General features: G+C 43.1%; 2 protein-coding genes across 2 annotated transcripts in view; one reads left to right on the plus strand and one right to left on the minus strand.

Moving 5' to 3' along the window:
• Positions 1–9306, plus strand: part of LOC110507685 (forkhead box protein N1) — a 22484-nt gene extending 13178 nt beyond the window's left edge. Inside the window, exons 3-9 of the mRNA XM_021587832.2 lie at positions 664–1032; positions 1313–1420; positions 2114–2244; positions 5272–5368; positions 6956–7163; positions 7460–7894; positions 8011–9306. Of these exons, the coding sequence (XP_021443507.2) occupies positions 664–1032; positions 1313–1420; positions 2114–2244; positions 5272–5368; positions 6956–7163; positions 7460–7894; positions 8011–8324 (1662 nt within the window). The 3' untranslated portion in view covers positions 8325–9306. The remainder of the gene's footprint in view (positions 1–663; positions 1033–1312; positions 1421–2113; positions 2245–5271; positions 5369–6955; positions 7164–7459; positions 7895–8010) is intronic.
• Positions 9307–10356: 1050 nt separating this feature from the next.
• Positions 10357–25224, minus strand: part of LOC110507688 (protein unc-119 homolog A) — a 38388-nt gene continuing 23520 nt past the window's right edge. Inside the window, exons 2-5 of the mRNA XM_036965309.1 lie at positions 15583–15696; positions 13052–13145; positions 12081–12253; positions 10357–11868 (exon numbers count right to left, since the gene is read on the minus strand). Coding sequence (XP_036821204.1) covers positions 11756–11868; positions 12081–12253; positions 13052–13145; positions 15583–15696 — 494 coding nt within the window. The 3' untranslated portion in view covers positions 10357–11755. The remainder of the gene's footprint in view (positions 11869–12080; positions 12254–13051; positions 13146–15582; positions 15697–25224) is intronic.

The following is a 25224-nucleotide window of genomic DNA, read 5'->3' on the forward strand; positions in this document are numbered from 1 at the left end:
CCCTTAGCTGTTTGACTAACCAAACCTCAGTTCAAGTAGTATTTGTTATCTTTCAAATTGCAGCATTTGCTTCAGCCTGCTTGGAGTGGTAGATGGACAGGTTTTGAAAAATGTACCTTTTTTTTGGTTCCATTGGTTCCTTTTAATTTGTCATTTTCATTGGTTCCAGTGTGCCAGATAAAGTATTTGAATGAAAATGAATACTGTTTGAACCCAGGTCTGCTTGCAACAGAGAGATTGTGTATGAGTGAATCTAAAAGGATGTAAACTATCTACCTATCGCACACACAGGACCTTTTCAAGGACAAGATGCCCTGGAGGAAATGTGTTAAGTTTTATCCTGACATTAATCACGTTCCTCTTCTTTTGGACTAATTAATTACCCACCCTTGGGGCAGTAATGTCTATCTAGAGATCAAAATACGACCACACCCCCCCTGAAACAGGCAGGATGTGTTTAAACAGAAATAATATCTGCGTCCCAAATAGCACCCTATTCCCTACATAGGATGCCACTTGGGACACAGACAATGCCAGGAGATAAAAGGTAGGTGATTGTTGGCTATTTCCACTTGCATTGTTTTATGATTGCAGATGCTAGCCAGGAGATTCTGGACGTTGCTAAATAACCAGCTTAGAAATTGTATTTTCATCTCCCCTCAGTGTGAAGAGAGCAGTTCTGTGTCATTTACCACTGCCCAGCGTGAGAGAGAGAGTGCCACCTACAGACAGAGAAATGCCGCTGCAGAGAGCTGCAGGAGGCACAGCGTTGATGGAGCCATGGTGGGACAGAGTCAAAGGTCAAACTTAGGGTCAGGAACGGCTGACCGCTTCCACCCCTACCGACATCAGTTCAGCGATGATGGGGTTGGCACCGGTTGCCTGGCCCCTGGTGCCCCTGGGTCTCGTACCTTCGTCTGTCTCAGAGAGGTAGAGGCTCTAGATAGCTTCGCTGCCACACGCACATCTACCAGTGAGGAACAGACATCCTGGGATCCATACAACGGGAGTTTCCAGGCTTCCAGACTGATGGTATGATACAGTGATACTCATACTCTAAATGGCTATTCATTCTTAGTACACGCCACCAGCTGAACTGTAGTACCATACCCAGGTGTACATGGCCATCGGGGACAGCCCCACATGCGCAAGTAGTTCCCCATAGACAGATCTCTCATACACACCTACAGCTCCTATCCACACACCCACCCACCCACACATCACGTTGATACTAGTGCTGCCAATTAGTTTTCTCAGATTTCATCACTTGAATCATGCTATTATCTTCATTCATTCCCTTCATTCAACACAGCAGGGCTCCCAGCGCTCTTACACAGAACCACAGGATGCACCCGAGGAACCTTCCTGCTTCCTGTCCCAAGGCCACGCCTCCTACAGCCCCCTAGCCCCGCTACCGCAGGTGAGTGGGCAGGACCAAAGTACAGGGGGAGGTGATAACTTAAGGGGGAGTTTCTTAGAGGAGCTTATCTCAATGGGGTGATTTTGGAATTGCACAGAAAATAAGGTCAGTGGTAAACACAGACTTAGGAGATCTTATAGTATATGTTTTGTTTTATGAGATAATCTTCATCTGCTAACGTAAACATTTTTGAATTTTGAAGCATTTATGTAATCGAAACAAGCACACAAAGCACTTAATAAGGCTTCATAATTCATAAATGTCATGTTTACTGATTAGTATTCTCTCAAAGAACAACACTAATTTCTGTTTTTTAGGACTACAAACTGGCGACCTAATTTTGTTTGGGTGGAATTTTGGCTGTGTATAGGTTGATTGACATAGAAACCACCTACGGTACTGCATATCTTTCCTATTAGGTGTGTATTCTACTGCATATCTTTCCAAGGATTAGTGCCACTCTGCCAAATACCTTGTCAAACACCTTGCCAAGGAAAATATCACTTTGCCAACAGGGCTTGATTATATCATACCGTGAACTTGTTTACAGTTGTCGGCTTTGCAGCACACAGCTTTGCGGTTTGGAAAAACCTCACTGTGTACACACTCTGTTGCTAAAGTAATACAAGTTCTGCTGTAACAATGTGTGTGTATGTATGCGCATGTGTACGTGTGTGTGTGTGTTCTCTCCAGTTCTCACCAGGTATGTATTCTACCAGTGGACAATCTAAAAGTTCTCAGTACTCTCTCCAGTGCCTCTCCACTCCAACCCATCAGGACAGTAGCATGCAGTCCCTCTTCCCCAAGCCCATCTACTCATACAGGTGAACACTGTCGTGACGTGACTATCATTCATCTAATGACTGTTATTTATTTTGTCAACTAACTATGTTTAATTGTTACTCAATTGTTACTCAATTAAATGAATCATGTAACAATTAATTCATTAGGAATTTGGGGCACCATGGAATAAGTTGTTTAATGACTTACCACCTCCCAAATTAAACTCTAAAGATATGTTCTGCCTGTGGCTGTGGAATCCTGACCTGTTCACCGGATGTGCTACCTGTCCCAGACCTATTATTTGACCATGCTGGTCATTTATGAACATTTGAACATCTTGGCCATGTTCTGTTATAATCTCCACCTGGCACAGCCAGAAGAGGACTGGCCACCCCTCATAGCCTGGTTCCTCTCTAGGTTTCTTCCTAGGTTTTGGCCTTTCTAGGGAGTTTTTCCTAGCCAACGTGCTTCAACGCCTGCATTGCTTGCTGTTTGGGGTTTTAGGCTGGGTTTCTGTACAGCACTTTGAGATATCAGCTGATGTACGAAGGGCTATATAAATACACTTGATTTGATTTGATATGTAGATATCTCTTACATCAATAACAGTCAATTATGAATTATTACCTCATCAGTCTCAGTCTGAACGTCACATAATCCTTGGATCCGCAAGAACCCTAGCCCTTCTGAATATTCAGTACTACACAAATTGATTTAATCATTTATTTACTGACTAACAAAATAATAACACATAATACACATACACACGTACATGAGATAAAAGTCCCTAGTGGACTGACAAGATATGACGGCTTGTTACACATATGGAGAGGGAGGGGTAGGTAAAGAGAGGGAGAGACAAAGAGTCAACTTATCGTTGTTACATTTGGAACCTACACTCAAAGGAATAGTAATACTTTGCACATGAACCACCGCCCATTCGGATAAGAAGTACAATATATACATTTACGCATAGCTGTCCTTGATCGTCGTCGATCTCTGTTGAACTTGATGACTCCTATGGTGAAGTTGTCGATGGATGTAAGGTTCTGGTTTGTCCACCAGAGGTCACAATGTCTTTTGTAGAGCTTCACTGGTTGTGGAGAGGTTGTTGGAATAGATACTTCAGATGTGCCAATGGTTGTCTGAGAGGAACCTATTCCTTCCCCTCGTGTCTTTGATCAAATGTCCTAGACTACTTTACATGCCAGCTGCAGACTGGTAAATGCTACGGTCTAGTGAGTTTCTTCTTCTTGTGTAGAGATTGAGAGTTTCAGAGTTTCACCATTTCAAACGTATGGACTACCGTCTCACATTTTCTGGTCTCTAGAGTTGAAACCATTTGTCACGTTTAGCTCACGCTGTACGTTGGCTGGTCTCGTAATGGTCTCAAGGCTGATTATTCAGGTTCAGGCTCCCAACCACTTTACACGCCAGCAGCAACCCGGCATGTTTTGGTCTGCTGTAAATTTAGTTTCCAAGGCTTTTATCCTTGGGTAAAAAGGGGTCATTCCATCACGCTGACACAATGTCTGTGCTCACTTGGGAGTGTGGTTACTGACTGGGCACAAGTTTATATGAAAAACAATTAGATAATTTAGAAGGCTAAAATGACATCACTATCTTCACAAAACTGTTCTCATATTTAATCATTTATTTTACACATTTAGATGTAAACTTGACACATAGAATGCGTACACTTTCAGAGTTACAGTTACTATACCATCCTTAATGACATCACAAAATAATAAACAATATGACATTATTATTCTTTAGATCCCCACTGATCATTCTTAACATTCCTATCTTATAAATATTGTTCCCATATTCACTTTCTGTACAAAAAGGTTTTGGCAGCAAAAGTCTCTCTCTACACAAAGCACATTCCAACCTTGCTACTAGAGAGTTCTCTCTCCCTTAATTTATGACAGGGTGTGAAGGTGTCAAAACCATCCCAATCCGTCAGCCATTTGCCAAGCTGATCTGGCACCTTTGATCCTCACCCAGGATACTCCATATATGTGCACAATCACAATCTTTTACCAACCTGTACAATCGGGTTTTGGACTTTGGTGCAACATTAATTATATACTAAAGACCTTATTCAATCAAGACCTTATTTAATCAAACCCATTTCTCACTCTTCATCACTCTTCTTTCTCTGCATATTTGAAATAACGTTTACAAGGTGAAACAAAAAGAAGTTGAGCTGTAAGCATGTCAGTTCTTTAATAACCCCTAAAACCAGTTTACCAGTTTGGATTGAAAGTGAACCCAAGTATTCAGTGTTCAGCTATTATTTCAGTTAGTTTCTGTACATTTTGTACTCTGGTCCTCTGAGGACCAGATGGTATATATTTCAATAATGATTTAGCCTAAACTCCTTTCAAGTATCAATGTTACATAACACAAATAATCACCGTTATCCCTCAGGCTTGCAGGTGTGAGGTGGATGGGGTGTGTGTGTGTGTGTGTGCCCTAGATCTTCATTGGTTCTGCATACACAGCACGGCCTCTTATTCAAACCCACAACGGAAAACTATTTGTGCTTTCATTTACGATAATGTCAATTCTGCTGTATCTACTATACTTTTCCGACTTTTTCCTCAAAGACTGAATTAGTATAATAATAACAACATGAATGTCCTTGTTTCCTTTTAGTGTTTTGTGGATGTCATCATGGATCCTTGTCATGAATGTACACTCATAGAAAATAATATGCTATCTAGAACCTTAAAGGGCTGTCCCCATAGGAGAACCCTTAGAATAACCCTTTTTGGTTCCAGGTAGAGCCCCTTTGGGTTCCATGTGGAACCGTCTGTAGAAAGGGTTCTACATGGAATCAAAAAGTGTTTTACTTGGAAACAAAACGGGTTATTCAAAGGGTTCTCCTATGCCTATGGGGACAGTCGATGAACCCTTTTTTCTGAGATTGTAGTGTATATGAAATGGAGAAACAACACTGATGTTAAATAATATCATGTAATATACGTAATAATAAATATAATAATAATATTGACTACATCTGATTGACTACACTGACTACAATGTTTGTCTTCTATCCATAGCATCCTGATCTTCATGGCTCTGAGGAACAGTAAGACAGGGAGTCTCCCGGTTAGTGAGATCTACAGGTTCATGACTGAACACTTCCCCTACTTCAAGGTACAGCAGGAGGACATTATGGCTTCTCACTGACCCAACAGTCATCTCTGTTTCATTATTCTCATCCTATGTATTTTATCTGTGCAATGTCACAGACAGAGTTTCTCATGCACTGAGAAATTGTATGAACTTTGCATCACCTAACTTACCAAAACAGACACATAAGTGTGTTATGCATTGTAAAGTAAATACCTTGTAGTATTTACATGTGGTTTAAAAGACTCAATCACTGAGAGATCAACGCCTGTTGATCTTCAATCCTCTCTTATCTTCTTATCTGGCGATAAGCCCTTTATAGAAGAACACGGAGAGGGAGAGAGAGAGAGAGAGAGAGAGAGAGAGAGAAAGAAAGAGAGAGAGAGAGAGAGAGTGATATCAAGAGAGAGAGAGAAACCACATATTTTCTTTAGACCATAGGAAGGATTGGCTCTACCACCTAGAAGTCTCCTGATCTCCTGGCAAGCCTCGGGGAGATGAATGATACTGTAATAGTGTATATAGATTCAACAGTGTGCCAAAGCAGAAGCAGCCGTAGGCTAGCCTCTTCCCCAGCCGTTTGTTAGGCATCATCGACCCCTACCTATTCCATATAGAATACAGGCGTGGCCTATAGGACCTAGTCAAAAGTAGTGCACTTGGTAACAGGGTGCCATTTGGGACACAACCAGTGTTTAACGAGGCTAACCTTGGGCCACCCCGGCTGATTCCCGTTAGGGCTTGATCAGTGTCTTCCCATCCATCCCAGTGGTTATAGACCCATGAAATGGTTGGCTGTTTGTTGGCTGGCTGTTTGTAGGAGGAGGTGTAGGAAGGTGCAACGTGGCATTGCAACAGCTTTGGCTCCTCTCCAGCCAAACATACAGTAAGACCTTTGACTGAGAGACTACCTCAGGGGGTGTGTGCGCGCATGTGTTCAACGTGGCACTCACACTGCTTTGGTTCCTCTTGACTTTTGACTTGATTTTGAATTACTTAATTGGTCAGGGTTTTGGCAGTTGAAACAATAACTCAGTGTTCTGCCCTCCCCTGTTTGAGGGAAAAAGCTGAGGGATGGGGCAGGACAGAGCTATGGATGTAAGGTGTATGTTGTTTGTTTACTCTTTAATGTTCACAAACAGTGGAGTAAAACAAGCATATATTTTGAGTTCTGAACTAACTTAGAAGTATTCTTCAAGGATCAGTGGGTAACACAGGAGGTTGGTGGCATCTTAATTGGGGAGGACGGGCTCGTGGTCATTTGTGCCGTTCCAGCCATTATTATGAGCCGTCCTCCCCATAGAAGCCTCCACTGATGGGTAAATATCATTAATTGAAAAGTCCAAAAACGGATACGTCAATTGCAGATAGTGTCACGACTTCCACCGAAGTAATTTCCTCTCCTTGTTCGGGCGGCGTTCAGCGGTCGGCGTCACTGGTCTTCTAACCATCGTAGATCCACTTTTTTTTTCCTACACACCTGGTTTCCATTTCCCTCATTATTTGTTGTGTATTTAACCCTCTGTTCCCCCCATGTCTTTGTGTGGAACTGTTTGTTGTCAGTGCTTGTGCACATGTTTACTGGTTTTTCCTCTCCTTTCTGTCTCTCAGACGGCTCCAGATGGATGGAAGAACTCGGTCCGCCACAACCTGTCTCTGAATAAGTGCTTTGAGAAGGTGGAGAATAAGATTGGCAACTCTTCCCGTAAGGGCTGCCTGTGGGCCCTCAACCCAGCCAAGATAGAGAAGATGCAGGAGGAGCTACACAAGTGGCGCCGCAAAGACCCCCTCACTGTCCGCAAGAGCATGGCCAGGCCAGGTAGGTGGTCTATACATCACAGACCAGGACTCCCCTTAGACCTGGGCTATGTTTTATTTGCACTTCCTCAAAGTTCGGATGCCATTATTTTAGGTGGAAGGTAAGCTTGGCAATTCTCAGGTCCGTCATGGCATAAATGACACCATAAAATAAGATGCGGTTACATACAGGGTATGTTACCTTTGAGACTGAGCAACTCCAGCGTTCTGGTGATTCTATCTACTCAGACTTTTTGGCAGCTGTTACAGGAGATAAGTGCAAGGTCATCTCAATTTACTCTTTCTCTGTTTTCTCAGAGGATCTGGATCGCCTGTTGGGGGAAAGACCAGAGAAGCTGAAATCTTTACCTTCTTACCACAACCAGATCCCTACCCCTTCCTCCTTCACATCCCATCCTCAAGAGCCCTGTCATCCTCTTCAACGTCCCCTCTACCCCCACGTCCCCCCTCCCTCCTTGACAGTCCAACAGCACCCCCGTTACCTGCCCCCCACCACCCCCCACCCCTTCTCCTTCTACTCCCCCTGCAGACAGCAGCCTCTATCGGGAATCCCCCCCAATGTGGGTACCCTGGGTTCCCCTCTGGCGGGGCAGACACCCCCCACCTGTAGCGCCACCATACAGGCAGAGTATGATGTTGGGCCCAGGAGCATACAAGAGCTACAGCTAGATGAAGATGCTAGTAACGATATCGACACGCTCAACCCCAGCTTGACTGACCTGCAGCTCCACGGTAAGGATGAAAGAGAGAGATAGAGAGTGAGAGGCCAAGACAGAGAGAACCATATTCAGGAATTATTTTTATACAATCTACAACAAGATTCACAACCCTGTTCACTCTCCTCTCAGGTTACTTGTGGGACGAGCTGAGAGAGGACAGCCTGGCTCCTGATTCGCTGGTGCTAATCAGTCCCTCCCTGTCCCCCTCCTCTTCCCAGCCAACACACCTGGGGTCCAGTCTGAGGAGCACCGGTCCTGTCAACCAGACATCAGAGTGGATCTCCGACGGGCCGGGGAAGGAAGATGAGGAGGAGATGGGAGGAGGATGTGGAGGTCCATCAGACCTCCATATTAATGGACAGTACCACACAGCCTACCCAGGTGTGGAGAGCTTGGCAAGTTACCTCACTTCTATGGGGAACACCCCCATACCTTTGCTTTGAAGCCCAGGAATAGGGCTCCCTTCGTGGAATAGCTCACATAGACCTTCCCCCTGGACCTCAAGACTGTGGTTGTGAAGGTCAAGACTTATCACAAAGGGCTCAGTTTGAAAGTGAATGTAGCAATGATCACAATCAAATGTCATATTTTGCTTTGCTTTGAACATGCAGAGCACGTTGACTCAATTTGTCACCAATGAGTCTGAAGAGAATGGGGGAGCCTGGGTTCAGATTTTATCATAACCGTGTTAACAATATGTTTTTATTCATAACAATGACTTTGGCTGGGTCAAAGTCAAGACTTGACGAATGAGAATGAATGTATCCAAAAGCTCATGACACACCTGACTGTTCAGTGTTTAGGAGTAGAGTGCAGTCTGAGCTAACTCCACACTAGATGGCAGCAGAGAGCTGTAGTTACTGGGAACTTTAAAGTTGCGGACAGAAATACAGCACTGATTACATTTTTTCCGTATTCTACACTACAGAGAATCATATATGTTCTACACAATACATTTCTATGTTGAGCATTCTGTGAAGTCCTATTCTCCTGAATAAGCCCCCTGGTGTGATATGTTCCCACTATTGCAATTAGCATTTTATACAGCTTATGGTGACAGGAGATGATTCAAGCCAGTTGTTTTTTAGCTCAGAGCTAATGAATACAATTACAAAATGTGTCTCAGCATAATTTCTTATACGATACAGGGAACATACTCACTGTTTACTCAATTCATTTTGCTTTCTAGAAATAGTTTTCAAAGCTTTATAGCTAAATGACCATTGAGGATGGAAGTCTATCAAGGCAGAGCCAGACGACTGTTCTCAGGCCTTCATCTGGTTCCTGCAGGCACTATCTCATAATAAAAATGACATCACCTTACCAGACACATTTTTCAAGAGTGTATTTTAGTCATAGCTTGTGTGAAAAGCCCCTTTTTCTTGTATGACTTAACTGAGTATATAGTAAACTGTTTTTGATTTATAGCGCTTGAATTCATTCATTAAATTATATTCTAGTCTAGACAATTGTTCTGTGTCTATCTATGCAATTCCTTTCTTCTAATTTCTGTCACAGATCTATCCAGTCATTGTAAAACAGCATTTGTTATACAGTACATTCGGAAAGTATTCAGACCCCTTGACGTTTTCCACATTTTGTTACGTTACAGCCTTATTCTAAACTGTATTAAATAAAACATTTTCCTCATCAATCTACACACAATATCCCATAATGATAAAGCGAAAACAGTTGATATTTTGTTTATTAAAATTAAAAACAGAAATACCTCACGTCTGGAGGAAACCTGGTACCATCCCTGTGGGGACGTTTTTTCAGCGGCAGGGACTGAGAGACTAGTCAGGATCAAGGGAAAGATGAATGGATCAAAGTACAGAGATCCTTGAAGAAAACCTGCTCCAGAGCGCTCAGGACCTCAGACTGGGGTGAAGGTTTGCCTTCTAACAGGACAACAACCCTAAGCACACAGCCAAGACAACTCAGGAGTGGCTACGGGACAAGTTTCTGAATGTCCTTGAGTGGCCTAGCCAGAGCCCAGACTTGAACGCGTTGGAACATCTCTGGAGAGACCTGAAAATAGCTGTGCAGCGACGCTCCCCATCCAACCTGACAGAGCTTGAGAGTATCTACAGAGAAGAATGGGAGAAACTCCCCAAATACAGGTGTGCCAAGCTTGAAGCATCATATCCAAGAAGACTCGAGGCTGTGATCGATGCCAAAGGTGCTTCAACAAAGTACTGAGCAAAGGGTCTGAATACTTATGTGATATTTCAGTTTTTATATTTTTTTATATTTGCAAACATTTCTAAAAACCTGTTTTTGTTTCGTCATTATGGGTTATAGTGTGTAAATTGACGAGGGAAAAAAACAATTGAATCCATTTTAGAATAAGGCTGTAACGTAACAAAATGTGAAAAAAGTCAAGGGGTCTTGAATAATTTCCGAATGCACTGTGATTGGCTATTCCCACATATCATCATCTTCCTATCAAGTGAATAAAAACCACAAGACGCATTTCAAGACTTCCCAAAAAATCACATATATTTATTTCTCAAAGTGGCATTTCAACCATCTAAACTTTACACTATTTTTAGTTTTAATTTACAAAAACCACATTTATTTTAAATAAATCTGCAGATCACTTGAGACTAAATAGTATGTGCTGGATATCAAAATGAATATCTGGTTTTGAATTCCTATATGACTATCCTTCACCTACATTTAACTCCTCAAAGTGGCTATTTAAAAAAATACTTTAGAACATAAAACTATGAGTATACGGAAATAAACACGACTAGGATTGCAAAATTCTACTAACTTTCCTAAAATTCCCAAGTTTTCCGGAAATCCAAGTTGGAAGATTCCGAGAATCAGGTTGGAATAAGAAACGCAGGAATCCTCCAAACGGGACTTCTGGAAAACCAGGGAATTTTGGGAAAGCTAGCATTTTACAAGCCTAAATACGACACATTCACTGTAAAAGAGTACCTGTCCCATTCTACGTCTTACTGTACCCTAATGGCATTCGACTGGTTTCTAGTGGAATGGTAATCGACAAAGAACTTCATCAAACAGTAGTACTATTCCTATCAGGGACATCGAGTCATTCAGAGCTAATGGCTATTTATAAGAAATTCAATAAACTTTTTTGACTTTCTTTAAGAGTAAAAAAAAGTTGCTGAACCCTAGTAGAAATATATAGGTTCTGCTTGCTCGATTAGAATACATGTTTTGAGGATGTCAGAGAATTGTGTGTCTGTGTCACTTGGTCCTGCACCGACAACTGGCGGGTCTGTCTGTCTCTATTGTTTAAATAGCTTAATGTTAATGAGATGAAGGGCAGATAAGCAGACCCTCTCTCTATCTCTCTTTCTCTCTCTCTCAATTTTTTCTGTCTCTCCCATTTCTCTCTTTGCTGCTCTCTTTTTCTCTTTAGTAGATTGACTGAGCCCTTCAGAAAACACTGACTAGACATTCAATCTCATTCATTGTTACTGGCCCTTACATACTGTACTTGTTGTGCTTTTATTTGGTCTAGATCGGGCCACATCAGACGTGTCCCATAGCGAAGGTCTGTGTGTGTTTATGTATACTAGACTGTGTACACATCTACAACACTCTCTATCAGACACAGAAACATAAGTTGAGAGGTCATTGCAAGAGACTTGGAGTAGGGGATTGCAATTGAGGCGTTAACAAGCAATGGGGGAATTCTGGTTGGAGAAATAAAGCTGTGGAGAGTGTGAGAGGCTGTCCATCAGCCCTGTTGCTTGTGACCTGTCAGTCCGTCCATACATCTCTCCATTCGTCATCTGTCAGCACGTTCGTCTGTCTGTCTGTCCGTGGTCCCATGGAGGGGTGGGATTGAGTTGGAGTTGGGATGGGTCTAGGTGTCTAGGGGGGTCCTGTGGTCCTATGGACTCCCACTGTAGGAGTAGTCTGCCTTGTTGTGCATCACCAGCTTGTTGTCCACAAAGTAGAAGCTGTCGGACTGCGTTTTGTATGGGTGCAGGATCATCTCACGCACTGAGGAAGAAGGGAGAGCAAGGACACATCAGTGTGTGTGTGCTTGTGTAAGTGTGTGTGTTTGAGTGAATGCGCGTGTGTGTGTGTGTGTGTGTGTGTGTGTGTGTGTGTGTGTGTGTGTGTGTGTGTGTCGGACTGTCTGGTATGGGTACAGGAAATGCATGCATGCGTGCTATGTCTGTGTCTCTGTATCTATGAGTGTCCAAACTCACTGATGTCCTCTGACAGAGGGGGGAACTCATAGATGTGTTCACAGGTGTTCTTGCTGCTGGGCATACAGAAACCAAACTCAAAATCAAAGCTCTTGAGGAGCTGCTCTCTGAAGTAGTGCCTCTCAATCATCCTGAAGTTGTTGATGGGCATGTCTCCCACTGTGAACTCCACACTGTGTCAGAGAGGACAGGGGGACAGAGAGATCCGATAAACTATTGGAAGCACACTTACACACATCATTAGTTTGTCATAGTTTGATGCAGAACGGAAGTATAATTCCATGTCTCCTCATCTGCCCCCATTCTGTAGCCCTTTCCTGCAGTCCAATGAAACACTGACCTCATGGGTGGAATGTTATTCATATTTTTCAGAATTTCCGAATTAATAAAGATTATTTTAAACAGTCAAACATCTGGTGTTTCTATGTCAAACAATTTTGTTATATTTCAGTCTTCTATGATCTATATAAAGTGTAGTATTCGGATGCAAACTACAAACATTTCAACTTTATATCTGAAATAGTACAGGTGTCTTCTTTTTTTAAGCCCATAACCATGTGTGTGAGGTGTATACTTTGGTTTCAAAGTAGATTTGTTTAAGACTACTAATATAGCCCACTGCAGTAATTAATAACAACTGGCCCGAATGTCCTTTTCCTCATCTCTCTGTCTCTCTCTCTCGTTCTCCCTCTCTGCCTTCTTTTTTTCTCTCTCTCCCTCTCTCTTTCTCTCTCTCCCTCTCTCTTTCTCTCTGCCCCCAACTGTACGGCCTTCCTGGCTCCTTGGTATCTGTCACTCACAAACACGCATGCAAGCACGTAGGCATGCACACACTCTCACCTCCTCTCACTCTCCGAGAATAGCCCTCCCCATCTGTCTCCTCTTCGTAGAGCAGCAGGGCACTGAGTGTCCACCGCACCACCATTCTTACACACCCACACACCCTGGCGGCCATCTTAGCTCTGACTTACGTGGCTCCAACCTGGCGCAGCTGCAGGAAGGCGGGGGTGAACTGGTAACGGACGAAGCGGCCTCCGTTGGGGTCCAAATCCTTCTTTTCGCCCGCTGCCACAGTGTCACAAAAGATACCGCGTTAACAAGCCTGCTGTTTTGAAGCGCGGTCTCTCTGCTGTGTACCTCTCTGAATAGACACTGTTTCAGAGCCTTAGATGATCAACTCACACAGCGAAATAACACCTTCTCAATGGCGACATAGCTAATAGGAGTAATTCATTCATGAATCATGCATATTACTGCCTGGGCCTAGTTAACCCAGAGGTTGAAGTCGGAAATGAACATACACCTTAGCCAAAAACATTTAAACTCAGTTTTTCACAATTCCTGACATTTAATCCTAGTAAAAATTCTCTGTCTTAGCTCAGTTAGGATCACCACTTTATTTTAAGAATGTGAAATGTTAGAATAATAGTAGAGAGAAGGATTTATTTAAGCTTTTATTTCTTTCATCACATTCCCAGTGGGTCAGAAGTGTACATACACTCAATTAGTATTTGGTAGCATTGCCTTTAAATTGTTTAATGTGGGTCAAACATTTCAGGTAGCCTTCCACAAGCTTCCCACAATAAGTTGGTTGAATTTTGGCCCATTCCTCCTGACAGAGCTGGTGTAACTGAGTCAGGTTTGTAGACCTCCTTGCTCGCACACGCTTTTTCAGTTCTGCCCACAAATTCTCTATTGGATTGAGGTCAAGGCTTTGTGATGGCCACAACTTTGGAAGTATGCCTGGGGTCATTGTCCATTTGGAAGACTCATTTGCGACCAAGCTTTAACTTCCTGACTGATGTCTTGAGATGTTGCTTAAATATATCTACATAATTTTCCTACCTCATGATGCCATCTATTTTGTGAAGTGCACCAGTCCCTCCTGCAGCAAAGCACCCCCACAACATGATGCTGCCACCCCGTGCTTCACGGTTGGGATGGTGTTCTTCGGCATGCAAGCCTCTCCCTTTTTCCTCCAAACATAACGATGGTCATTATGGCCAAACAGTTCTATTTTTGTTTCATCAGACCAGAGGAAATTTATCCAAAAAGTACAATCTTTGTTCCCATGTGCAGTTGCAAACCATAGTCTGGCTTTTTAAGGTGGTTTTGGAGCAGTGGCTTCTTCCTTGCTGAGCAGCTTTTCAGGTTATGTTGATATAGGACTCATTTTACTGTGGATATAGATACTTTTGTCCCTGTTTCCTCCAGCATCTTCACAAGGTCCTTTGCTGTTGTTCTGGGATTGATTTGCACTTCTCGCACAAAAGTATGTTCATCTCTAGTGGAGGTCTACAATTTTTAGGTACATACTCTACAGAACACCTTTTAATCTGAATACAGGAGGGCTACATACTCTACAGAACACCTTTTAATCTGAATACAGGAGGGCTACATACTCTACAGAACACCCTTTAATCTGAATACAGGAGGTAGGCTTTAGGTAGGCCTTGAAATACATCCACAGGTGCACCTCCAATTGACTCAAATTATGTAAATTAGCCTATCAGAACCTTCTAAAGCCATGACATAATTTTCTGGAATTTTCCAAGCTGTTTAAAGGCACAGTCAACTTAGTGTATTTAGTGTAACTTCTGACCCACTGGAATTGTGATACAGTGAATTGCACAAAGTAGGTGTCCTAACCGACTTTCCAAAACTATAGTTTGTTAACAAGAAATTTGTGGAGTGGTTGAAAAACGAGTTTTAATGACTCCAACCTAAGTGTATGTAAACCTGCGACTTCAACTGTATAAGCTGCTCACACATACTGTAGGTCTTAAAACCTATTCGTCATCAGAGGCTATGACCTATAGTTTAGTGCCACAAGTCATATATCCTAGGGTCTAATAATAGAGAATATGTTAACAAGTATCTATGAATATGTTAGGAGACACAAATACTAACGGTTATACACTACCGTTCAAAAGTTTGGAGTCACTTAGAAATGTCCCTGTTTTTGAAAGAAAAGCAATTTTTTTGTCCATTAAAATAACATCAAATCAGAAATACAGTGTAGACATTGTTAATGCTGTAAATGACTATTGTAGTGTTTTGTAGCGTTTTGAACGGTCGTGTACATAGTACAGACAGGCCTAATACTGACCTGGTGCTGGGGGCTTGGTGATCTCAAACAGCACCGTCCCTGTCTCCATGTCTTGATTAAATACATTATAATGGGGGACATGTATCTAATATCTGTACTGTATAATATGATAGTTTCGACATAGCCCATACCTGGTACAGGGGCTTTAGTGATCTCAAACAGCACCGTCCCTGTCTCCATGTCTTGATTAAATACATTATAATGGGGGACATGTATCTAATATCTGTACTGTATAATATGATAGTTTCGACATAGCCCATACCTGGTACAGGGGCTTTAGTGATCTCAAACAGCACCGTCCCTGTCTCCATGTCTTGATTAAATACATTATAATGGGGGACATGTATCTAATATCTGTACTGTATAATATGATAGTTTCGACATAGCCCATACCTGGTACAGGGGGTTTAGTGATCTCAAACAGCACCGTCCCTGTCTCCATGTCTCGGATCTTGAACCGTGTGAAATCGATCATGTGAACGTTCTCCTCTGGGGAACATAGGTAGTCTGAAACAGAAAGGAGACAGAGCACCTTTTAATCTGGATACAGGAGGGCTACAGGAGGGCTACATACTCTACAGAACACCTTTTAATCTGAATACAGGAGGGCTACATACTCTACAAAACACCTTTTAATCTGAATACAGGAGGGCTACATACTCTACAGAACACCTTTTAATCTGAATACAGGAGGGCTACATACTCTACAGAACACCTTTTAATCTGAATACAGCAGGGCTACATACTCTACAGAACACCTTTTAATCTGAATACAGGAGGGCTACATGAGGGCTACATACTCTACAGAACACCTTTTAATCTGAATACAGGAGGGCTACATACTCTACAGAACACCTTTTAATCTGAATACAGGAGGGCTACATACTCTACAGAACACCTTTTAATCTGAATACAGGAGGGCTACATACTCTACAGAACACCTTTTAATCTGAATACAGGAGGGCTACATACTCTACAGAACACCTTTTAATCTGAATACAGGGGGGCTACAGGAGGGCTACATACTCTACAGAACACCTTTTAATCTGAATACAGGAGGGCTACAGGAGGGCTACATTCTCCACAGAACACCTTTTAATCTGAATACAGGAGGGCTACAAGAGGGCTACATACTCTACAGAACACCTTTTAATCTGAATACAGGAGGGCTACAGGAGGGCTACATTCTCCACAGAACACCTTTTAATCTGAATACAGGAGGGCTACATGAGGGCTACATACTCTACAGAACACATTTTAATCTGAATACAGGGGGGCTACATACTCTACAGAACACATTTTAATCTGAATACAGGAGGGCTACATACTCTACAGAACACCCTTTAATCTGAATACAGGGGGGCTACATACTCTACAGAACACCTTTTAATCTGAATACAGGAGGGCTACATACTCTACAGAACACCTTTTAATCTGAATACAGGAGGGCTACATACTCTACAGAACACCTTTTAATCTGAATACAGGGGGGCTACAGGAGGGCTACATACTCTACAGAACACCTTTTAATCTGAATACAGGAGGGCTACAGGAGGGCTACATACTCTACAGAACACATTTTAATCTGAATACAGGAGGGCTACATACTCTACAGAACACCTTTTAATCTGAATACAGGAGGGCTACATACTCTACAGAACACCTTTTAATCTGAATACAGGAGGGCTACATACTCTACAGAACACCTTTTAATCTGAATACAGGAGGGCTACATACGCTACAGAACACCTTTTAATCTGAATACAGGGGGGCTACAGGAGGGCTACATACTCTACAGAACACCTTTTAATCTGAATACAGGAGGGCTACAGGAGGGCTACATACTCTACAGAACACCTTTTAATCGGAATACAGGAGGGCTACATACTCTACAGAACACCTTTTAATCTGAATACAGGAGGGCTACATACTCTACAGAACACCTTTTAATCTGAATACAGGAGGGCTACATACTCTACAGAACACCTTATAATCTGAATACAGGAGGGCTACAGGAGGGCTACATACTCTACAGAACACCTTTTAATCTGGATACAGGAGGGCTACAGGAGGGCTACATACTCTACAGAACACCTTTTAATCTGGATACAGGAGGGCTACAGGAGGGCTACATACTCTACAGAACACCTTTTAATCTGGATACAGGAGGGCTACATACTCTACAGAACACCTTTTAATCTGAATACAGGAGGGCTACATACTCTACAGAACACCTTTTAATCTGAATACAGGAGGGCTACATACTCTACAAAACACCTTTTAATCTGAATACAGGAGGGCTACAGGAGGGCTACATACTCTACAGAACACCTTTTAATCTGAATACAGGAGGGCTACATACTCTACAGAACACCTTTTAATCTGAATACAGGAGGGCTACATACTCTACAGAACACCTTTTAATCTGAATACAGGAGGGCTACAGGAGGGCTACATACTCTACAGAACACCTTTTAATCTGAATACAGGAGGGCTACATACTCTACAGAACACCTTTTAATCTGAATACAGGAGGGCTACAGGAGGGCTACATACTCTACAGAACACCTTTTAATCTGAATACAGGAGGGCTACATACTCTACAAAACACCTTTTAATCTGAATACAGGAGGGCTACAGGAGGGCTACATACTCTACAGAACACCTTTTAATCTGAATACAGGAGGGCTACATACTCTACAGAACACCCTTTAATCTGAATACAGGAGGGCTACAGGAGGGCTACATACTCTACAGAACACCTTTTAATCTGAATACAGGAGGGCTACAGGAGGGCTACATACTCTACAGAACACCTTTTAATCTGAATACAGGAGGGCTACATACGCTACAGAACACCTTTTAATCTGAATACAGGAGGGCTACATACTCTACAGAACACCTTTTAATCTGAATACAGGAGGGCTACAGGAGGGCTACATACTCTACAGAACACCTTTTAATCTGAATACAGGAGGGCTACATACTCTACAGAACACCTTTTAATCTGAATACAGGAGGGCTACATACTCTACAGAACACCTTTTAATCTGAATACAGGAGGGCTACATACTCTACAAAACACCTTTTAATCTGAATACAGGAGGGCTACATACTCTACAGAACACCTTTTAACGTGGCCCAAACACTCACACGGAAACAAACACCCACAAACCAAAAGTGATACCCAGGCTGCCTAAGTATGATTCTCAATTAGGGACAACAATTGACAGCTGCCTCTGATTGAGAACTATACTAGGCCAAACTCAAAAACCCACATAAAATAAAATAAAAATAAAAACATAGACTGCCCACCCCAACTCACGCCCTGACCATACTAAAACTCAGACAAAAACAAAGGAACTAAGGTCAGAACGTGACACTTGGTACACCTGGACTACAATAAATAAAATCTATGTTAAAAGACAATTATGCAGTTGTTACAGTGTTGTGTACACTGATTCAGCTCTTCTGACCCTGCCCCATCCAGCCACCTGTCCAGCCTGTCAGATCCTCACCTAACACAGAGACAGAAATAGCTATTTTTACTCCTCTAATCCTTGAGTCTGCCAAGATGTGACACTGACAATAACCACAGAACCTCTCTGTGATAACATGCAGGCCCACAGTGTTTTGTGTCACACTAACAGAACTGACAGCTTGGAATATGAGACACTTCTATAAGGCCCTCTCACAGAACTGACAGCTTGGAATATGAGACACTTCTATAAGGCCCTCTCACAGAACTGACAGCTTGGAATATGAGACACTTCTATAAGGCCCTCTCACAGAACTGACAGCTTGGAATATGAGACACTTCTATAAGGCCCTCTCACAGAACTGACAGCTTGGAATATGAGACACTTCTATAAGGCCCTCTCACAGAACTGACAGTTTGGAATATGAGACACTTCTATAAGGCCCTCTCACAGAACTGACAGCTTGGAATATGAGACACTTCTATAAGGCCCTCTCACAGAACTGACAGCTTGGAATATGAGACACTTCTATAAGGCCCTCTCACAGAACTGACAGTTTGGAATATGAGACACTTCTATAAGGCCCTCTCACAGAACTGACAGCTTGGAATATGAGACACTTCTATAAGGCCCTCTCACAGAACTGACAGCTTGGAATATGAGACACTTCTATAAGGCCCTCTCACAGAACTGACAGTTTGGAATATGAGACACTTCTATAAGGCCCTCTCACAGAACTGACAGCTTGGAATATGAGACACTTCTATAAGGCCCTCTCACAGAACTGACAGCTTGGAATATGAGACACTTCTATAAGGCCCTCTCACAGAACTGACAGTTTGGAATATGAGACACTTCTATAAGGCCCTCTCACAGAACTGACAGTTTGGAATATGTGGAAGGGAAAATATTAGGACAGAAATAGAACACTGACAAACACGTATGGTTCCAATACAGCTCAGTTGGTTGGAGCATGTTATCGACAACACCAGGGCAACACCAGGGCAACACCAGGGGGCCAGCCAACATAACCTAAGGTTTGGGTCGAGGGTACTGTACGCTGATCCCACACCCTTAGAAAAAAAGGGTTCCAAAAGGGTTCTTCGGCTGTCCCCATAGATGAACCCTTTTTTGATTCCAGGTAGAATCCTTTTTGGTTCCATGTAGAGCCCTCTCTGTGGAAAGGATAATACATGAAACACAAAATACTTTAGCTGGAACCAAAAAGGGTTCTTCAAAGGGTTATCCTATGGGGACATGCATAGAACCCTTTGAGGTTCTAGATAGCACCCTTTTTGCAGATCTGTGCCCAAAGGACAGCATCTACAGCCCTGTGGCATACACTCACCTCCCCACAGGCTGTGGATTAGGTCTAAGAGGCTTACATTGTTTCAGCGTCATATGGACAGATTGGAAGACGCTAAGGGGATTTGGGGAAACTATAGGTTTTGCTGTACTATAACCTCCATTCCCCCGACACCACCCCACACATTGACCACTACACCCCTTTCATACACCCCTCCCTACTTGCGTCCCATTAATGGAATCTACTGGTGGGCACCTGCCTCTAAGCCTTTGATATAACTTCATGTCAAAACTGTACTGAGGTAGAATAGTACGAGCATGTTCTAGTGAGAGTTCATCGAGCCCTCAAACACACACAAAACAAATAGTGTGCACACTCTCTCTTTCTCTCTCTTGCCTCTTCCTCTCTCTCTCTCTCTCTCTCCCTCACTCTCTGTCTATCTCTCTCTCTGTCTCTCATCCTCTCTCTCACTCTGTCTCTCACTCTGTCTCTCTCTGTCTCTTCCTCTCTCTGTCTCTCTCTCTCTAAGGGTTTCAAATTTGGGAAAATGACACTAATTATTTTATATTTTTAAAATTTTGTCAGGAAATGCAGCTCCGTCTCAGGTTCTGCTGTTGTGCAGTGGTTGCACAGCCTTTCCTCTACAGGGAGGCAGGTTTTCCTGTGTCTACCCTTCTCAATGGCAAGGCTGTGCTCACTGGTTTTGATCAGTAACCATGGTCAAATATTTAGCCACGGTGTACTGTCGATTTAGGGCCAGATAGCACAGCATTTTGCTTTGTGCGTGTGCTTGTGTTTCCCAATAAGCAATGTAGTTTTGTTTTGACTGTGTTGTAATTTGGTTTGATCTGATTGATTGGATGTTCTGGTCCTGAGGCTTCAGTGTGTTAGTAGAACAGGTTTGTGAACTCAGCCTCAGGTCCAGCTGGATGAGTGGACTCTTTTCTTTGCTCAGCTCTTGGCATTGCAGGGCTTGGTAATGATATGAGAGGGGGTCACTGTATTTTAGATGTTTCCAAAACTTAATTGCTCTTTTTTGAGTTTGTATTATTAGTGGATATTGGCCTAATTCTGCCCTGCATGCATTGTTTGTAGTTTTCCTCTGGACATGTTGGAGAATCTTACAGAACTCTGCATGAAGGGTTTCAATGGGGTGTTTGTCCCATTTGATGAAATCTTGTTTTGCAAGTGTACCCCACACCTCGCTGCAATTGGTTCAATGACATATTCAATTAGTTTTAATAGGTATTTCAATTTCAATTAGCTTTTTAATGGCGTAGAATGCCCTGCGTGCTTTCTCTCTAAATTCATTCACTGCCTCATTAAGGTGTCTAGTTGAGCTTATTTTTAAACCTAAGTAATTGTAGTGTGTACAGTACTCTATATATGTTGTACCAATTGAGAACTTTGGTCTAATTCCCTGAGATCTCTCTGTCTCTCTCTGTCTCTGTCTCTCTCCCTCTGTCTCTCTCTCTCTCTGTCTCCCTCTGTCTCTCTCTCCCTCTCTCTGTCTCTCTCTCTTCAGTTCTTTACTTACCTAAGGGTTAGGAAGCAGATGGACCAAACTGGCTAGCCAATGGCCAGGAGATATTTTTAGCCTTCCTGTTACCTAGCTGTGCTACATGGAGAGAGGGAGGTGTGTGTATGTGTAAGTGAGTATGAAAGGTCGTGTGTGTGTGTTTGTGTATACGCATGCACGCGTGTGTGTATGTGTGTGCTCACATACGTGTGTGTGTCTATGTGAGTGGAGGAGGGGGGAGTGTTGCACTCAAAGGGCCTTCACACAAACCTGCTGAGGTCTTAAGACGACGCCCTCGTTCCCTGCTCAGGCCCCGGTGTTGTTAGGTTCATTAATATAATTGGTAGCAGGCTTTGGACTCTGCTGTGTGTGTGTGTGTGTGTGTGTGTGTGTGTGTGTGTGTGTGTGTGTGCAGATGGCAGTAATTCCCTTGTGAGTTGTGACTGGGTCTCCTGGCTACTTTCCATCTCACCTACTACCCACCTGTCATTATAATCCACACCACAGTACTACTACACCCACAGATAGATAGTAACAACTGTATATACTGTACGTGTGTGTGTGCGTGCGTGTGTATTCTGTACTGGTGGGATAATGGACCTTTTTAATATGTAAGACCGGGGCTCTATGTCTAAGTCCAGAAAGGTTGTCTCAGTGGAGTTGATGGGAAAGCACTCAGCACTGGGATAGCCACACAACATCACATGTCTGCTGGAATAACAGACCAGTCAACAGATGTACTGTACATGTAGCTCTCCAACTTAAACCAGCAACCACAAATTCTGTGATTTTTACTTCTGAGGCCAACCTACTGTAAGGTTGAGGGTTACAGTGGTCTGAGGGTTACAGTGGTCTGAGGGTTACAGTGGTCTGGGGGTTACAGTGGTCGGAGGGTTACAGTGGTCTGAGGGTTACAGTGGTCTGAGGGTTACAGTGGTCTGAGGGTTACAGTGGTCTGGGGGTTACAGTGGTCTGGGGGTTACAGTGGTCTGGGGGTTACAGTGGTCGGAGGGTTCTAGTGGTCTGAGGGTTACAGTGGTCTGAGGGTTACAGTGGTCTGAGGGTTACAGTGGTCTGAGGGTTACAGTGGTCTGAGGGTTACAGTGGTCGGAGGGTTCTAGTGGTCTGAGGGTTACAGTGGTCTGAGGGTTACAGTGGTCTGAGGGTTACAGTGGTCTGAGGGTTACAGTGGTCTGAGGGTTACAGTGGTCGGAGGGTTACAGTGGTCGGAGGGTTCTAGTGGTCTGAGGGTTACAGTGGTCTGAGGGTTACAGTGGTCTGAGGGTTACAGTGGTCTGAGGGTTACAGTGGTCTGAGGGTTACAGTGGTCGGAGGGTTCTAGTGGTCTGAGGGTTACAGTGGTCTGAGGGTTACAGTGGTCTGAGGGTTACAGTGGTCTGAGGGTTACAGTGGTCTGAGGGTTACAGTGGTCTGAGGGTTACAGTGGTCTGAGGGTGCCAGATTATGCCAGAGTCAAGTTTGATGTCACATGCACATGTACAGTGACATGCTTAACTGTAAGCCATATCCAACAGTGCAGTATTCAATATCAAGACAGTATAACTAATACAAACATAAAAATATAGAAACTTGAGAAATAAGAGAGGAAGAAAAAGACAAAAACAGAAGAATGTCAGCTATATTCAAGGTCAGTGCCAATACCAAATGGACAATGTGTAGTGATACTGGAGTGTTGAGGTAGATACTGTAGCTGTAGGTGAATAACACAGTGTTTAAGGGGTAAATGTGGTAAACAAACAGTAGGAATATGGAGGGCTGCACACTACAGTACATCTTAAATAATTGCCCATTGAGTCCAAACACTAACTTACAGCTCTGAGGCTAACCTTTTCCTCCTTGGGGAGCACAGGTCATTCAGGTTCAAATCGGTGTGAAATAATACATTTCAAATTAAATGTTGCTGTCCCCTCAATAATAAACAAAGAATTATAGAACAGACCTACAGCGTTAGAAGGTAAATATTCATAACAAAACACTGTAGACTATTACAGCTCTATAACATGATTGTAGGTCAGTTATATGTGTAGTGACTGAATGACCTTCATTTACACTCTGACTCTGGTGCCATACGGTAGGTGTTATCTAACACCTAACACTTTAGATCAGAGGCCCAAGCTGTGTCCAGGCATCGGCTAACAAGTGGGAGAGCAGAATAGTGCGGCCCGGTGTAAGCATCACAGTGTAAGAAAAGTCAAGTGTACATTCAATCTCTGGTTGAAAAAATAATGCTGTGCCGTACTCAAAATTGTAAGAAATGACGTTATTATGACCATTCAATTTCTATAATCGATGTCCCTTTTTCCAATCTGTCACTCAACCCCAAAGGCTCCACACACATTTCTACAGCCATGACAACTACAACCACAGTGTGTTGGAACTGAAGGCGCCGTTACCCTGGCAACACTGGCACTATGTTCTTGGCACATGGCAGCCTTACCTTCTTTACAGTGACTGTGATGTCTGATAAGAGTGATGTTCTCAGAACATGAGACGGCTACAGATCAGCTAGCTAAACAGGAGCGCCACGAGCAAATTGTATGAGCCCCACTACCCATACTGCAGTACAAAGGTTGCATCTCAGTAGTCGTCCCCATGACCCATAGTACAAAGAAGGCCGCATCTCAATAGTCTAAAGTGGCTTCCTCCCCATTACTGATCTGAACACAGACAAATCAATTATGGAGGATGCTTTCACCTGTTCATTTCATTCATGTCAGTGTAGATTGCCGGAAGGGCACGAGGAGAGACTATTGAGACACACCCAAAGTGACCAATACTCCATTGCTCATCACAAAAGATGACAATGATAATACCACTACATTATCTGTACCTACTGTAGGTCCAATAGTCATTGAGCCATCTGAAGTAACAGGGTCTGAAATGCTGAAGGCTCAGAGTAAGATAGCATCAGAGACCTTTGTGCAGGCAATGCCAAAAGGCACATGGACCCTGTTCCATCAGAGACTGTCATGATGACTCCCTATAATGCTTGTATGAGCATGAGCTTTTCAATCATTTCAACTAACATGGCGTGGGCCACGTTAATCAGCCATCCCTGATTATTCATGTAGCCTAAATATTGTATTCCCTTCGCTACACATCCAGATACACAATATACACCACACATCATCTAAGTGATCATGTCAGCTTCCTCATTGGGAATTCTACTTCCTGATTGATTTCTGTTGCAGCTTTAGCTTTGCCCACTCATCCAGTCCAGTGGGCAGGTAGGTAGGGAGAGAATACACTACATGGCTGCCTGCATTAAATTGAATCTTTGGCCCCGTGAAACACTGCACTGCAAAACGTGTGTGATTCTAAATCTGAAGCTGACTGGACAGATTACCGACAGATGCCCTGCAGAGGAGGGATTGCAAAACGCCAAGTCACTCACACACACACACACACACACACACACACACACACACACACACACACACACACACACACACACACACACACACACACACACACACACGCTAAGTCAGCCAGAATTACAGATGGAGGGAGAATGTCATCAGACATTACACACTATACTAATTAACCTGTGCTAATTTCCCTCATCGTGATCCAGACGGTGTGAACATTTGCATAGAAATAAATGTACTCTACTTGTAAACAAATGTCATACCCAACGAGTCACCAAAAAGCCCTGCAATCACAGCTCCTAAATGTCTCTCCATTCTCTCTCCTCACTGAGTAAGGCCTGC

Source organism: Oncorhynchus mykiss, chromosome 27 (genome assembly GCF_013265735.2).
Source record: "Oncorhynchus mykiss isolate Arlee chromosome 27, USDA_OmykA_1.1, whole genome shotgun sequence".
In the NCBI taxonomy this organism is placed as follows: domain Eukaryota; kingdom Metazoa; phylum Chordata; class Actinopteri; order Salmoniformes; family Salmonidae; genus Oncorhynchus; species Oncorhynchus mykiss.